The 17,418-nt window shown below is 33.8% G+C and overlaps 1 protein-coding gene across 1 annotated transcript; it reads right to left on the minus strand.

The window, feature by feature from the left end:
• Positions 1 to 1,202: 1,202 nt before the first annotated feature.
• On the minus strand, positions 1,203 to 15,933 carry slc25a1b (slc25a1 solute carrier family 25 member 1b). The gene is made up of 9 exons (XM_059358496.1): positions 15,462 to 15,933; positions 8,082 to 8,189; positions 6,868 to 6,967; positions 6,298 to 6,436; positions 5,619 to 5,703; positions 4,632 to 4,736; positions 3,706 to 3,821; positions 3,534 to 3,607; positions 1,203 to 2,731 (listed from the first exon to the last, which is right to left on the minus strand). Exons 1-9 carry the CDS (start codon positions 15,571 to 15,573, stop codon positions 2,617 to 2,619), a joined length of 954 nt encoding a protein of 317 aa, XP_059214479.1. The 5' UTR covers positions 15,574 to 15,933; the 3' UTR covers positions 1,203 to 2,616.
• Between the last annotated feature and the right edge of the window lie 1,485 nt (positions 15,934 to 17,418).

The following is a 17,418-nucleotide window of genomic DNA, read 5'->3' on the forward strand; positions in this document are numbered from 1 at the left end:
TGTGTCTGTCTTCTCATTTTGTGTCTTTTTTGGTCATTTTGTGTCTTTTTCAAGACATTCAAAGATTTTGAATGCCTAAATATCATCTTTGCCATTTTTATCATGTGCTAATGTGCCCCTCTGATTAAACACTGGCCCCTCCTTGGCCCCCACAGTAAAACTGGTCTAGAACCGCCACTGCGTTAATTAGTTAAAACAACATATAAATCAACTAAAAAATATGAATTATCATGCTTTAACCTATCCACCAGTATATAAAGTAAAATGAAGCCCTGCTACATGGTACTTAAGCACTTCTCGTTTGAGAATAAAGAACAGTGAAATAATTCATTATCATATTCCTCTTCTGTTTTCCTGGTTATTCAAACAGTATTGTGTATTTTATTGTTGTGGTTTGTGGCCTGTAAAACACCTTATAACATCAGTATTGATAAGTGCTATATAAGTAAACTCTATTAATATTATTTGCCAGCTGCAACATGATTACAAATGAATATAACAATTATAATTCAGTTATTTAATAGGACTTTATGTTATTTTGAAATGGACCATTCTGCACAATGAGTACTTTTACTTGTGGTACTTTAAGTACATTTTTAAGCTAATACTTTGTACTTTCCAATGCATGAATAAAACTTGTAATGTGTTTGTGAAGTGAAGTGAAATACTTTACTTAATACTGTATACTAAATTGTTTCCCCATCAATACGTTTATTTACTCAAGTAAATAATAATTTTGCACAATTTTGAGTATGAACTTTAACTGCTCCACTACATTTCAGAGGAAAATATTGTACTTTTTACTGCACTACATTTATTTCAAAACTTTGCAATTCACACAAACAGGGAATATAATCAACAAATCAATTATGATGTATTATTGATGTAATATTATAAGATAAGTGTGGCAGTGTGTTAAGTAGTAACAATCAGATCCATTTTGCTGCAACTTTAAAGTGATGCATCAACAATGCATCAATAATTATATAGTATATATTATTCTGAAATGGGCCACTGTGTGCATAACGATTCCTTTTACTTTTGGTACTTTAAAGTATATTTTGATGATATTTTTTCTACTTTCACATAAGTAAAACATCGGAGTACTTCTTCCACCACCATTAATAACAAATACTGTACTCCATAAAGTGGATAATTAAAAAAACATGAGACCAGGACAAAAGCTGAAATGAACACAACAGAATTAACAGTCTGATCTGAAGTTTATTTGTGTGAATCCATGTTATAATTAGTTATACTGAAGGCACAGTTCTTGGTTTTCACTACTGGAATTTTTTTTTCATGTCAAAAAAAAAATTTCAATAGCCATGACATCAAGTCTACATGTCTGTAAGCTGGAGCTGAAAAATGAAGCTCAAAGTAAACATTTGTAAAACAATTAATAATAGCACTGTATGTAAACATGCCAGTCTCACAAGCTACACATCAGTCTATAACATGGCATTATATATATATATATATATTACATGTATATTTATATATATAAGCAGCAGTTGGCACATTGGGTCATCAGTTGGTGTAAAAAGAAAAAGGCAATTATTTTTGTTAAAAATTAAAAACATAATCTCCAATAAAAGCTATAATAAACCACTGGTCCTCCATGGAATGAGATGGAAGGCACTGTTAATGGCACTTCTCAAACAGTCTATGCAATAAAAGGAAATTTTAAATTTAAAAAGCAAAAATTATACAACAGTTACGATGAATTTTAAAAGACACGAACATTTCAGAAATACTCCGAAAACTGCTGAGAATGACACATCTGGCACGTTATTATTAAAAACATCTGTAGTGACTAAAGTACATACAACATTCAATCATTCTTAATCTCAAAAGATCTCAAAATGAATATATAGGCACTTTTTTTATAGCATCAGTTTAGTAAGGTGATTTAAAACATCTCTGCAACTCAAGTGGAAACGTGCATTTCTAAAGAAGTTGTGAACAAATGCAACAAAATTCAAAAAATGCATCCTAAAATCTTGATTAATCTGAGAGATTTGATTTAAGGCATCTAGTTCTGAACTGTACCGTAGCCTCTGCAGCATCTGAATATAAAATATTTCATCAGATATTAAATGAAATAATGGTTCTGAAAAGTCTTGTAGAAACAAAAAAAAGGGAATAACTGCATAAAAAGAGGGCTTGTTTGATCTATGGTTCAATCTCTCATTTCAAGTATAATTTCTATGTCTACAGTCTCCTAAATCACATTATATTGGGTCGAGTATTGGTTATTCTTTAGTCAATTAGATCAGAATAAATGCCCCGTTCCTTTCCCTGAGCTATTTAGGAACTTCCCCCCGTCTGGAATTTAAGGAAAAAACAGCACATTTAAGCAGCAACTCTGCAATCTGGAGCTTTTTTCTTCATGCAGATAATGCGTCCGCTTGTCATAGCTGTGTTATAAATAAAATCAAGAACATACCAATCCCTTTCTTTCTCTCTGGAATCACTTAGAGGTAGATATTAGAACCTAAAGCAGGGTTTTTAAGGAGATGGGTCTGGAACGCAGCCGGGTTAATAATGTGAGCAGCCTGTCCTAACACTCCTGCCTGTTGTGTAGCACCGGGGAGAGGGGAGGGAGGGTCCAGTTCAATCCGTCTTCCAAACCACGTTAAGGATTTTCACAACTTCCTCGTAGATAATAAAGACTATAGCCACGTCCATGCACACCCGACCCAGCCGGGGAACAGTACCTTTGTAGAACCTGAAGGGGACAAACGGAGAGGGAGAACAAGTTACTGCAGAGCACGAAAAAAGATGCACCCAAGATTATTTGGGAATGCATTATCACATATCTGTGTGCTTTTCTATGCAAATCACTGCATACCATCACTACTAACAATGCAGGATTCATGTAGGAAAAAGTAGTTCCAGACTGGAAAATTTGACCAAGACAGAACAAACTGTTGATCCAGTAAGTCAAAGTGAAAAAATAATTCATCAAAACTATTAATGAACACATGTGGAATTATGTACTTAACAAAAAAGTGTGAAATAACTGAAAACATGTCTTTATATTCTAGTAAGCAAAGGGTGGTTACTTTGAGGAATCTAAAATACAAGACATGTTTTCAGTTATTTCATACTTTTTTGTTAAGTACATAATTCCATATGTGTTCATTCATAGTTTTGATGCCTTCAGTGAGAATCTACAATGTAAATGGTGTATATGTATATGTATGTAATGGTGTATACAGGCAGAAAGAGAAGGGGTCAAAAACTGACAAAATAGTCCCAAACTCTAAAGGGTAAACGCTCATGAACACACTGAAGTGGGAAGAAAAACTTCCAAACTCAGGAAATAGGACCATCCAAGGAGCAAGTGAATGCACCATAATAACGTTCTTTATATTTTAAAATCCAAACTAGTGGCAAAATAACATTGCAATTTCAATGTGTCAATTATAAAAGGTTCCTGTCAATTTCTACATAAAATAAAGTATGTAAACTTGTTCCGCTGTCAGTCCTTAAATCCATAAATCACATGAAGTCTGTATAAAACTTACGCCTTTGGTCCTTCGTGCTTCATTATCTTGACGGCACAGTCCACTGTGCTTTTGTACTTGTGAGCTTCCAGACCCTGTTAAACAACAAACACACACACATACATACATGTGAGTCACTCTGCTGCTAAAGGGTTCAACTATGACTTTTAATTAGATTAGTTATTGAACCGACCTGCATCCTGGTCTTAATGACGTCCAGAGGAGTGTTTCCAAACACGCTGGCAGCTCCGGCTACGGCTCCGAACAGCCCGGTGATCAGAGGGTTAATGGCTTTGTTCGGGTCATCGCCTGAAAACAAAAACAAAATGTTTTTATGTTCTGTGTTTTGTATTTATTATGATTATTTGTTTGTTGTGTGACTTTTTTTTTTTTTTTTCATTTTGTAAATTTTATTTATGCAAAGTTTTGGCACATATATATATATACAGACACATACAGTACAAGAAACATAGAAAAAACCCAACAGAGAAAAAAAATAATAAAATAAAGGTAAACAAACAGAAGCAACAGACAGCCAGCCACCACTTACTCATTAACGTAAAAAGAAAATGTGCACAAAAACATGTCGGTCCAACAAAATGTCCCCAATTGTCCGCTCATATGAAAAGGGCCAGAGATTGAGTCCAGGAGGCCCGAGCCAGAGGGGAACAGCAAAGTCTCATAACCCGGATACATATCAAAAATATATATAATATATATAACATACATTTATATACAATATAATATAATAAAATTAAAAAAAATTACTGAATAAAATAAAAATAAGAAAGCAGTGCGTTCAGGTCCCAGTTTGAGGTCTATCTTTTCTAATGTATTCAATAAAAGGTCCCCAGATCTTTTTAAACCTATCATGAGAATTAGACAAAGAAAATCGAACCTCCTCGAGGTATAAACAGGAAACCAGATCATTCAGCCACCTGTTGAAGCAGGGAGGGGAAGCGGACTTCTTGTGTGACATTTTTAACTACTGAATGCAGAACAAATTGCCCCTCGGGGACAATAAAGATTTATCAAATCAAAGAAAGATGATTGTTTGGCTGCTTTTTTTTATTTTTTAGGTTGCACATATGAAGAGGTGGAAGTTATTTTCTCTCTCACCTTTGTACCAGTTCCTCAGAGAAGTCATGACGTAGAAGCGGATGGCCTGGTTGGAGCCTTGTTTCAGCACGGTGGCTGTCAGGCCCTGATACGTCCCCTTCAGTCCTGCAGGCACAGCAGCAACATCACAACATATACTTATATAGAATATAAGTTAGAAAACACAAACCTGAACTTACTGACTGATTTTCTGTCTTTGTCCAGATAAAAAAAATGATGCTTTGATGTTTAAAAAGCTGAATGAAAATAAAGAATAATTAAAAAGAAGTCTTCACAAAGTAATTGTGGACTGAGCCATTGTGGACTTTTCCTCTGTTTGTTATATTCATTTTTATCAGCATGTGCAAAAAAAATCTATTTGATGTCAAAAAGATTTTGTACAGAATACATATTATTTCCTGCTGATATTTATACTCAAATTTAAGATACGTACATGTGATTTATTGTCCATGTGGAATCTAGTAATGTTTCTTTTTTTTTGTAGTTTAAAAAAAATTTTTTTTACAAATTAATGCCATTTATTGACAGCTAAATCGCAAGTTCAAATGTGATGAGACATGTTGATGGATCATTTGTGTCCTATTTTTATGCATCTATTTTTACTTATATGTACATGAATATATATTTTTCAGCTCTTCTAGGTGTGTATTTTTTTTTTTTTTTTTAGATGAGCTTAGATAAGCTAGATAAGATGGACTTTCAGCTCAAATATTTTATTTTTAATTTACTTTTCTTTTGGATGTTTATTTTGAATGAGCAAATAAATAAATAACAATAATAATTCTACCAAAAGCAGAACTCTCATAGCCTTCCATGAGCTTATTAGGCTGAAATAGAATATTATCCTCTAAATAATAGATGTGATGGCACAAATATAGAAGAGGAATCATTTCCTGTATGGTCATCAGATCGTTAGATGGCAGTTTGAGCAGCAGGTGGCAGCAAAACACAACAAACAACAACAAACAGACAGAATCGCTCCTTCACCTTCAGTTCTGATGATCTCTCTCACTCCGTGGAAGAATCCTCTGTACTTTGGGTTTGCTGAAGTCTGATCGTGGATGAATTTGACCTAAAATGACAAATAATAACAATGATTAATAAAGGCAAGGTAAGGCAAGTTTTTTGTTTAGCACAATTCAACACAGGGTAATTCAAAGTGCTTTACATACACATTAAAAACAGCAAGACACAATTGAAAACAGTAAAAACAGTCAATTAAAACAGGGAAATAGAAATAAAAATATAAATAAGATACAGCAGGATAAGAAAATAGATAAAATAATAAAAAGCACAAGTCAAACATTGCGTAGTTAAAAAGTAAGGGCAGTAGAGTAGAGCAGATAAGTATGGTAAAAAGCTATATTAATGCATATATATATGAAATAATGAACAATTGTGTGTATATAGATAGGAAGATGAATTGACAGTGGCTACCTTGCTAGTTTGTGTTTTGTTTCTTTCTTTTGTTGCATAAATGGAGGCTGGTTTCCTTTCATTATTATTATTATTTTTTTTTGTTATTGCTGAGAATATAAGGGAGCTTTAGTGTTAAATGTTCTTTGTAATGGTTAAAAAAGATCAATAAAAATCTATGTGTAAAAAAATGGAAAAAAGTACATGTAATGTGAAAAGCATTTTCCTAATGTATGAAGAATGTTTCTACCTTTACTGTCTCCATGGGACAGACTACGACCACGGCCTCGGCCACTCCCGCCCCGAGGCCGCAGAGGAATCCTCGTTTACTGTCCAGTCGTCCGCTCTCATCACGCATCTTATTACTGAGGAACTCAAACACCCCGAACCTGCAGGACAGACAGCAGAAGAAAGGAAAACAGAAGATTAATGACTCAAAGTAGCTAATTATCTTTACTTCTTTCTCATAGGGCCACTTTTATACAGGGTTTATAAACTGTAGTGGTTATTTATCGTAAATAAGAAAACGATTTCATTGATAAGTTATGAGAGATTAATAAGCACAACTTTTACATTTCCAGGTTGTGAAAAATCCATTTGAAAGGTTGAAAGGAAAAAATCTCTTTATTTGTTAAAAAATATTAACAACATGACTTGGGTTTATTTATTATAACGTAAATGAAAAATCCATGTGTCTGTGTGTGTGTGTGTGTGTGTGTGTGTGTGTGTGTGTGTGCGTCTGTCCGTCCGTCCGTGTGTGTCTGTGTGTTCGTCCGTCCGTGTGTGTGTGTGTGTGTGTGTGTGTGTGTGTGTCTTGTACCTGACAGCAGCTTTAGGTATGGAGCCGTACAGCAGAGAGCTCAGGCCTCTGTAGAGACCTCTGACCCCATGACCGTTCACCGTCTGCTTCACACAGTCTCCTGCAGGAAACACACATTAAAACAGTCATTTCTCACACACACAGGTATGAAACGCTAATGCTACCAAGAAAACATCATTGCACATCTGTCCGTCCTGGGAAATGGATCCCTCCTCTGTCTCTCCCTGAGGTTTCTTCTTCTTTTTCCCCTGCTAAAAGGGTTTTTTGAGGAGTTTTTCCCTGTGAGGGTGTCGTACCATGTACAGTCTGTAAAGCTCTTTGAGGCAAATCTGTGATTTCATTGACATGACTTGACAATCAGCAGCTGCTTTGTTATCAGTAACTGTGAAGACATGAACAGAGGATTTGTGGTTTTCTGCTGCAGGCTGAAACAACAGAGTCTCTCTACAGAAAACACGGTCCAAGCCAAAGTTCACGAGTGACTGTCGAACTGATAACAACGACTCCCTTACTACTCAAACACACATCTGCAACAACACAACGTCACAGCACGTTTACGATGGATTATTACTCAAGGAGAAAATTAAAGGGACACGTTGAGTTTTCACTTTGGATCTTAAACAAAAAACGGAGAAAACTGAGACGGCTGCTGAATAAATCAAAAACCACTGTGAACTGCTGTAGGACCAACAGACACCATTTCATCTCAAAACAGTCACTTTCTAGCATTTTGGATGCACAATTAGCACAGTAGATTTTTATGAAAATAAAAAATTGCTTCGAACTCTGGTTTAACCCTTAATAGGTATGTATGCATATGTCTGCATTTCAAAACATCAAATATTCCAATTTTTCAATTAACCCATGGAGGCCTAAAACGCCTGTAAAACCTAACCCCTAAAACCTGAAGTTTTTCTGGAAATTCAACGCTTCTACTAAATAATAGATTTTTCAGCCTCTGTAGCAGATAGAAATGAAATTCAAAAAGTATTTGAGAGCTTATACAAATACTAAAAAACGACGTATCCGCTTTCCAGGCTTCAATGGGTTAAATACACTGCTATTATTGTTTGTCCACTGGGCATCATGCAAGAGGAGCAGACCATGTGCTGCTGAATATATTATTATTATTATTATAAACCCCACAATGTTTTGCCAGTAGAGCCAATTAAATCTCCACTCAGAATAAATGGAAGAGGTGAACATGAACTCACCGATGCCTTTGTATTTGGGAGGGTTGGCCTTCTCGTCCAGCTGCAGCTGTGTTTTAACGTACTCTGTGGGGAAGGTGATGCAGATCTCGATGCCTCCTGCTATTCCACCTGAAACAACAGGAGAAAAAAAAACATGCCATGAAGCACAGACTTATTTTTAATTGAAGTGACAAAACATTTTACAATTTTACTGTCATGAGAAACAAGCATTCAGACAATTCACACTTTAAAACAGTTAAATACTCATTTCACAAACTACAACATTTGGTTTTAACAGGCAATATTAATCACACTGCATTCATACAGAATTTTCCACATTTAATAAAGAAGATAATATATCCATACAGACAATTTTATAGAACGTGCAATACAACATGCTTCAAACAAAACACAGATGCAAGAAAAAGGGATAAAAGAGTAGAAAGTAGAGTAGTCTAATCTTTAAAAGAGATTAAAAAAAAATATCATATAATATAAAGATAATAAATAGGATAAAAAAATAAAATAAAAATAATTCATAGATATAGATATTTATTTTATTTCTATTTAATTTATTATTATTGTTATTATTATTATTATGATTTTTATTTATTTATTTTAATTTGTAAAAATGTTATTTACAACTTTTTAGGGTCAAATTTATTATTATTATTATTATTATTATTAATAATAATAATAATAATAATAATTTAAATTATTATTGTTAGTGTTTTCTATCCCTCCATCTTCAGAGGTGTGTATCTGTGTACATTTACCTGTCTGGAATTGAATTAAAATAAATAAATAAATACAATACAATACTGTAAATAAATAACTGTAGGTTCTGTTTCTGTTTTTGGTGATTTTGTGTCTTTTTTTGGTCATTTTATGTGGTTTTTTTGGTCATTTTGTTTCTATTTTGGGTGATCTGAACTGTGCGTGTGAGATTGTGTTCAGTGAGCGGGGGTCGCGGACAACATGTATATTAAATTGGGGGTCGCGACTCAAAAAGGTTGAGAACTACTGCTTTAGAGTAGGAAGCTGCTCCATCTTAAAACCCTGCCTGTCACACATCTGCCGTTGAACAGCGAACATGCAGCCGGCAGCTGATTGGCTCGGCTGATCTCAGTGTGACCCTGCCTACAGATCCTCCCCCTGGCCTCGGGCCAGCTCAAGGGGGTGTGTAGCCTTCAGAGCACATACTGTTCACCACAACACCGACACACACACACACACGCTAACACACACACGCCAGCAGCCTGACGGTGGTCTCATGCCTCTGATTGGGCTAAAAGTGCATGCATGAATCCAGACTGGAACTTTAAAGAAGTTTGGCAAACAAGTTTGGCAAGTTATCCTGCAAACGTCTTGCTGCAGAATGCTCCCACAGGCTTTGAGTAACACGTTGAAACAACATATTTTAGCAGAGGTGGTGAAGAAACTGAAGGATTGAGAAGAGTATATGGTCCGTGGTGGTAACAGTAGTGGTTAACATTAATATGAGCTTGAGTTCATCCTCCCACGTTTCAAAAAAGGCCTTTTGTTAACATGCATTCTTTCACCAAAGTGCCATGCAGAGAAATACAACAAACTGTCTGTGTACAGAGGACGGAAGCTGTAAAATAAAAAATGAAAAAATAAGATAATGAGTTGATAAATAAATGAATATGACATTAAATGTATTATAAAATATAAAAAAATTAAATTGGGCATTAATCAATTGATAAAATGTGACGTTAATTTGACATTTAATTTGTTTGTATTTATTCATCTATTTATTTCTATTAATTTAATATATATAAATATAAAATATATATATAAATATATATGTAAAAAATATATATAAAAAAATACATAAATACATAAATAATACCAAAAATAAATAAATACAATATAAAATATATATATAAATATAAAAAAATACATAAATAAATATAAAAAAATACATAAATAAATAAATAATACAAAAAATAAATAAATACAAATTACATATATATATATATATATATATATATATAATTTGTATTTATTTATTTTTGGTAAATAGGGGAACCATGCAAAGGAAAAAAAAACATAAATATATACATAAATAAATAAATAATACCAAAAATAAATAAATACAAATTATATATATATATATATATATATATATATATCATTTGTATTTATTTATTTTTTGTATTATTTATTTATTTATGTATATATTTATGTTTTTTTTTTCCTTTGCATGGTTCCCCTATTTATCCCAAACGTAATGACAACCTTGAAAAAATGTCATCAAATTCAGACTTTCAATGAATATTTGTCAGAAAGTTTGGTAACGCTTTATATTAAGGTCCTTGTAATAACCATTAATTAACAAGTAATAAGGCCCTTGTAAGTCCTTACAAGATGCTTATTAACATTATTGTGTGTTTATAAGCTTATATAAGTGTTAATAATGGCATTACAAACACCCATGACCCACCCATTATGTCTTTGCCATGCCTTTATTAATCTTATTTTGTTTGCTTATTGATATTAAAATATACTTTATTGCTCATCTATTATAAGTTAACTATAAGATAACTATGCTTTTTGCAACTACCGGATCTAAAGCGAGACCAATGCCTTATTACTTGTTAATTAATGGTTATTAAGGACCTTATTATAAAGCGTTACGGAAAGTTTTAGCAAAATATTGCATTCTGTTTTATTTATGTTTTAGTCAGGGTTATATTTATGTTTTATGTTATATACACTTCTTTATGCATTTCTTTTTGTAAGCTTTTATATTAATTTCTGGTTTCTGCAGCTTCCATCCTCCTCGGCTGTGCTCGTGCACTCACAAGATTACAGTTTTCACTAAAACATCAAGAGCCTTTTGGCTGCACACCCAGGCATTCCTTCAGTTAGAGACTGGATCGACAAACAGCTGCACCTACAAATTAAAACTTGCAACAACAAAACAACACAGTCCGCATCATCATCCGCAAACAAGCCTCCATGTACCTGTGTGAGATCCACGTATTCAAGCTGGAGAAAGCTATGGAACCAGTTCATCCAGTCCAACATGTGCAAACATTTAAACAGGTATCGTCAATGTCAATTTACTTTCTATTAAAAACTCCAACAACACAAATAACCCTAAAGTTCTTCTGGCAAAACTCATTTAACATTCAACTTAAAACACATGACCACAATGTCATACCTGCTATTTTATCTTCTCATAATTGAGGCGAGAATAGTGTTTGATTATAGTAATCTTAGAAAAAGAGGCCAGTAATTGTCGTGTGTTAACTAAAGTGTGTGTGACCGTTACTTATAATTTAACTTTCAAAGACTGCAAGAACATTTTAGGACATTTTTGCTCTCTTGTTGCAGAGAGTTAGAGGAGAAGCCTGAAGCCATTTTCATGTTTGTTTTTAAATATGAAGCTACAGCCAGGAGACACGTAACGTTTAGATTTATGCTCAGATCTGTTTCTTTTGTTTGGCTGAAGTAAACACGGAGGCTGCTGAAGTCTCTACTGAAGCTGGTGAAGTTCTGAGCAGATGATAAGGAGAAGAAGATGAGGAGGGAGAGGCTTTCTGTGGAGCAATGGTCGCTCCGTCTGTACGGAGGAGTGTTTGGATGAGTTTCATCGTGTTATTAAAGCGTCCAAGTGACTTGTGACGATTGTCGCTCTAGATCAGGGGTGTCAAACTCAAATACACAGTGGGCCAAAATTTAAAACTTGGACAAAGTCGCGGGCCAACATTGATATTTATTGAAAAAATTGACCTAAACAAGTTCAAACGAAACGGAACAAGCAAAGCTTGATATAACTTAATATTGCAAACATGCAAAATCGAATATCAAATAAAACAAACAAACACATCAATGGCATTCATTTCTTAAATAAAATTTAAATAAAAATCGTATGTCCCTTTATTTTATATGCGGCCTTCTTTAAACTTAAATTTAACGGTAATCTTTTTCCACAGGCTAAAAATAAATGTGAGAATAAAATAACAATAATAAACCAAATGACTAATAATAATATCCTTCAATAAATGTGCAGCCATTCAAGCCTTGGACTAGCAAGAAAAAGTGCATAAAGACAACTTTAATTGTTGCTCAGTTTGCTCCACACTGATCTACTGTTTTCAAGCCAAAACACCAGCAGAGCATTCTGGGATTTGTAGTATTATTTGCGCTGTATAATACCGGCGGGTCAGCTCTGGTTGTCATTTGGTATTTCCTTATTTTGTTTGCTTATTGATATTTAAATATACTTTATTGCTCATCTATTATAAGTTAACTATAAGTTAACTATGCTTTCTGCAACTACCGGATCTAAAGCGAGAACAATGCCTTATTACTTGTTAATTAATGGTTATTAAGGACCTTATTATAAAGCGTTACCGTGGTTTTAGGTGCTGTGACTTGAATTCCCCATTTCCAGTGTTTATGCTAAGCTAGGCGGCTAACTGGCTTTAGCTTCATATGTAACAGAGCCTCAAAACGTGAAAACGACTCCTTTAAATTCTTCCATTTTTTCCCCAAACTATATTCATGTGTGTGACCAAAATAAATGAAATATGCGAGGATGAAAAAGAGCACAGTTGTGTGTCAGTATGACACGGCTGCAGCCTGTTTCAGTGAGGATTAGTGGTTTTGTAAAGCCTCAGCATGTGATCTAATTATTCTCTTGTGTCTTGCTGATTTAGGGCTTTGTCATCCTTGGTTTTGGGCTGGTCTTGGATGTCTTGTTTAGCCTGCTCTATATCAGGATTAAAGTACATAACACAGCAGCTTTAACACTGATGTGGCCATGATTGAATATCAAACAGCATGGATAATCATCATGACCTTTCACGGCCCTTTGCTCAAAGCTCCTGAGCTCCCTGAGCCTGTTGCAGGAGAGTTGGAACCAGGTGAATGTGTGCGGAGGCTGACGGAGCAATGTGCTTTGTCATTGTGGCTCGTGAACTGAACTCGGAGACCCAGAGGCCTCTGAGCACACAGAAAAAGGGCCAGAGGTCAACAGAAAACACCCACTGAACTGCTGACAAGTACTGTACTTCAGAGTACTTTCTACTTCTACTCCACTACATCTCAGAGGGAAATATTTTACTTTTTACTGCACTACATTTATCTGACAACTGAAGAATGAAGTATGAGAAAATTCCCCTTCTTCTTCAGCTAAATAAACTATTTAAAAAGCCTCTTGGGTCTGCTGGAAAAGTCATAGTGACAAAGCTGAAAACAGCTGTTTTTCTTTTTAGAGATACTTGGTTCTCACAGGACAACAGATGAAATTAAAAAATAATTAAATAATTTAGCTTTTTAAAAAAATAAATATATATATATATATATATATATATATATATATATATATATATAAAAAGGGCTTTAGGTCTTTCATTCATTAATTACTATATTTCTCAGAAGCTGTTTTTATTTATTTATGTTATTTTAGGTCTTGAATGTATTTATATATTTTTAAAGATGGTTTTAGGTCATTATGGTTTTAAAAAAAATGTTTTCAGCTGGAAAAGTCTGAATTTTTAGAGTTACGTTGTTCTCACAGTACAGTATATACATATATATATATATACATATATATATATATACATACATATATACATATATATATATATATATATATATACATATATATATACACACACACAAAATTATGGTCATTTTTTCTCCCTTTTTCATGGTTTTAAAGTCTTTCATTAATTTCTATATTTTTTAGAAGAAGTTTAGGTCCTTGCATATATTACATTTTAGAAAAAAAACATTAATTTTAATGTTAAATGGTTTTATTTTTAAAATTCTTTCATCCTTCATCATTTTAAAAATAAAAAAAATAAAAAATAAAAAATATATTTTTAGGACATCAAGTAAAAAAACAACCTTTTGGATCAGCTGGAAAAGTCCTCGTCACTAAGCTGAAAACAGCCGTTTCTGACTTTTTAGAGATACAAGGTGCTCACAGAACAAACATATGATGACCTTATAGAATATGATGCATCACTGCAGATTAAACTACACAACAGGATATTAAGGAGTTTAAATGTGCTCATGCAGTAATATTAATTTCAAACTCATCAAATATAATAGAAAAAGAGAGAACCTATACTGCAATGATTATTTACTTTTCAACATTTAAGTACGTGAAGCTTATATATACTTTGAAGTAAGGTTTAAAATGCAGGATTTTAACTTGTTTTGGAGTATTTTCACAGTACTTTTACTTAAATAAGGTTTTAAATGTATGTTAGTAACTTGTAGTGATGTTTTTTCCCAGCAATTTTTACTTCATTTACATTATTTTTACTTACAAATTAGTATCTTTGCACTTCTTTTACTTAAGTACGTTTCTGCACTAGGTTTTTCTTTAATTTAAACCACAAAGTTAGCAGTAAAGTCTTTCTCACATTGTTGATGTTGCAATGTGTCTAATAATGATTGCCCTGTTAGCAGCACACTGAGCATCTGTCACTCATTGACTAATGACACTAGAGAGTTCAGGACAGTCAGGTTTCTCTGAAAATGATCTGTGATGAAAGTTTAAAGGTCTCCGGACAAACCAGACTGCACAGCCTCCAGCTTTAAACCTCCAGTCTATGCTTTAAACACAAGGAACCAGTGGTGGAAAGTAACTAAGTACATTTACTCAAGTACTGTACTTAAGTACAGTTTTGAGGAACTTGTACTTTCCTTGAGTATTTCTATTTTATGTCACTTTTTACTTTTTAATTTTTTAGGCAATTATTGTACTTTTTACTCCACTACATTTAGCTGCCAGCTTTAATTACTTTTCAGGTCGAGATTTAACATAAAACATAATAGATTTAAAATGTGTACTAATTAAACCACACAAAAGTATATTAAGTAGTTAAAATTAGCCCTACCTTGACAACAGCAAATTTAAGGCTAACATAAATGCATCAAAAATAATAATACAATAATATATTTGGACAATCTGAGTGAGTCCATTCTGCATTGCGAATACTTTTACTTTTGATACTTTAACTACATTTTGATGCTGATACTTTTGTACTTTTACTTAAGTAAGTTTTGAATGCAGGACTTTTACTTGTAGTGGAGTCATTTCACAGTGTGGTATCAGTACTTTTACTTGAGTAAGGGATCTGAATACTTCTTCCACCTCTGCAAGGAACACAGCTGTGCAGCTGTGTGTCTGGTGATGCAGCTGCATGATCCCCACATTGATCTCCATTCACTTTTTGTTGTTTTTAAGCCCCTTCTCACTCCCTGGACCTTTTTTATGCATTTTAAGATACTTCTAGTAAACAGTGCTGCAGCCACGGGGCCTCTGATCACATCTGCAGTCACATTTCAGTGCCAAAAACTTGTAAACAACTCCTCCTGAGTGCAGCAGCGCCTGTATAGAAAGTTTGTTACCTGCCAGGATCGCCTTCCCCGGGTGCGTGAATTTGGCTTTCCCCGCAGGAGCTGCAGCAGCCAGACACTGGGGTCTGTGAAACGGGTTCACGAATCTCGGCTGTCCCGACATGACTGCGGTACCACCGGCCTAACTTTTAGTTTGTTTTTAGTGTCAATACGGACGTGCTCGGTTCTTCAAACCCAGCCAGCAGCAGCAGCAGCAGCAGTCTTCAAGCCCTCATGCAGTGTGTGCGGGTGCCTTGTGCAGCAGCAGTCCAGATGCAAACATTGACCATTGGACTTTTGGTGCAGATCCGGACTTGATAATGTCTGTGTACTTTTACACAGTGGAGTTCCCCCCGTGGCACTCACAGGCTGATAGCGCCGTCGAGTCAGTGTTCATTCAGGGCGGGGCAGGACACGACACTTTCCCCCCGGCACGGAAAAACGCCATGTTTGTCACAAACATTTAAGGAGGACCGGAGAGATCCTCTGCAGAGCGCCGAGTCAGGCTGCGCTTTTGTCCGGCCCACTTTAAATGCAACAGGTCGCCTCTAGGGGGCGCTGTTTAATATCACCACACTCACACACTGAGATGATCAATAAAACATTCAGAAATCAAAAAGTAAGGCAAGTACAGTACTTAAGTACATTTTTGAAGTACTTCTACTTGCTTGCCCTTTTCCAGTTTTTGGTAATATATACCTTAACCCCACTCCGTATAGAGGTATGAAAGAATGGAATTCACTGCCTAAAAATATCAAACTCACCACTAACATAAAGCAATTCAAAATATTAATAAAACAGTATTTATCAAAATAAGAAAACATGGTATATTTATATGTATGTAGTATATTTCTATAGATATATGATATGTGTTATTATAATGTATATGCTGTAGAACGAAGGTGTATATACAACATATGTATTATGTGTTATTAGTAGATTTTGTAATGATGTATACATATATGTAGAACTGTGTGTAATATGGATTAATATGTGAATAATTTTTGTTTTGTTTTATTTTTTATTTTTATTATGTTTTGTGTTTTTAACTGTATATTTGATACTGTTGGACCCCAGGAAGAATAGCTGTGGCTTTGCTGCAGCTAATGGGGATCTTAATAATGAACTAAACTAACTAACTAAACTAACTCCATTTCACAAGAAAATACTTTTTACTTTATTACATTCGACAGCTTCAGTTACCTTACAGATTCAGATTAATAATTAAAAAATATAAATCAACTAATAAATTATGATAAACCAAAAGTATAAAACGTTATTATAATTAGCAGAACCTTTATCAGGTGCAACATTAAAGTGATGAACACATTAATGCTTTCAATACTTATAAACTACTGATATATATGATTCTGTAATGGCCCATTCTACATAATGAGTACTTTTTCTTTGATATTAATACTTATATGTTGTATTTAAATGCAGGATTTTTACTTCTATAACACTATTTCTACTTTGTAAAAAATCTGAGTGCTTCTGCTACATCATTTAGTCAATAAATCAATTATTCAAATGACAGAATCAATCACTAAAGCAATCAAACTTTATTTGTATAGATTTGAATAGAATGAGTATAGAAAATACCAAAAATTAACAATACAACCAATTTAAAGACATTTGAAAATGAATGAATAATAAAAATAATAATAATAATAATAATAATAAAAGTAACTTTCTATAAGATAGAAAGATAAAAGATTGACCAAAAATAGATTTTAAAAAATGAACAGACAAAAATTAAAACAATTCTTCTATTACAATAAATGATTAATCACCAACTATTTTAATAACCAATTAATCCTTAAAGTCATTTTTTATGCAAGGATGCCACAAAATGTTAAGTTCTCAAATGTGAGGATTTGTTGCTTTCCTGGGTCCTACATTGCAATAAATGTTAATAATTTGGGGTTTTAAATGGTGGTTGGACAAAACAAGACATATAAGAAATATT

This window comes from Centropristis striata, chromosome 19 (assembly GCF_030273125.1).
Source record: "Centropristis striata isolate RG_2023a ecotype Rhode Island chromosome 19, C.striata_1.0, whole genome shotgun sequence".
Taxonomy (NCBI): Eukaryota; Metazoa; Chordata; class Actinopteri; order Perciformes; family Serranidae; genus Centropristis; species Centropristis striata.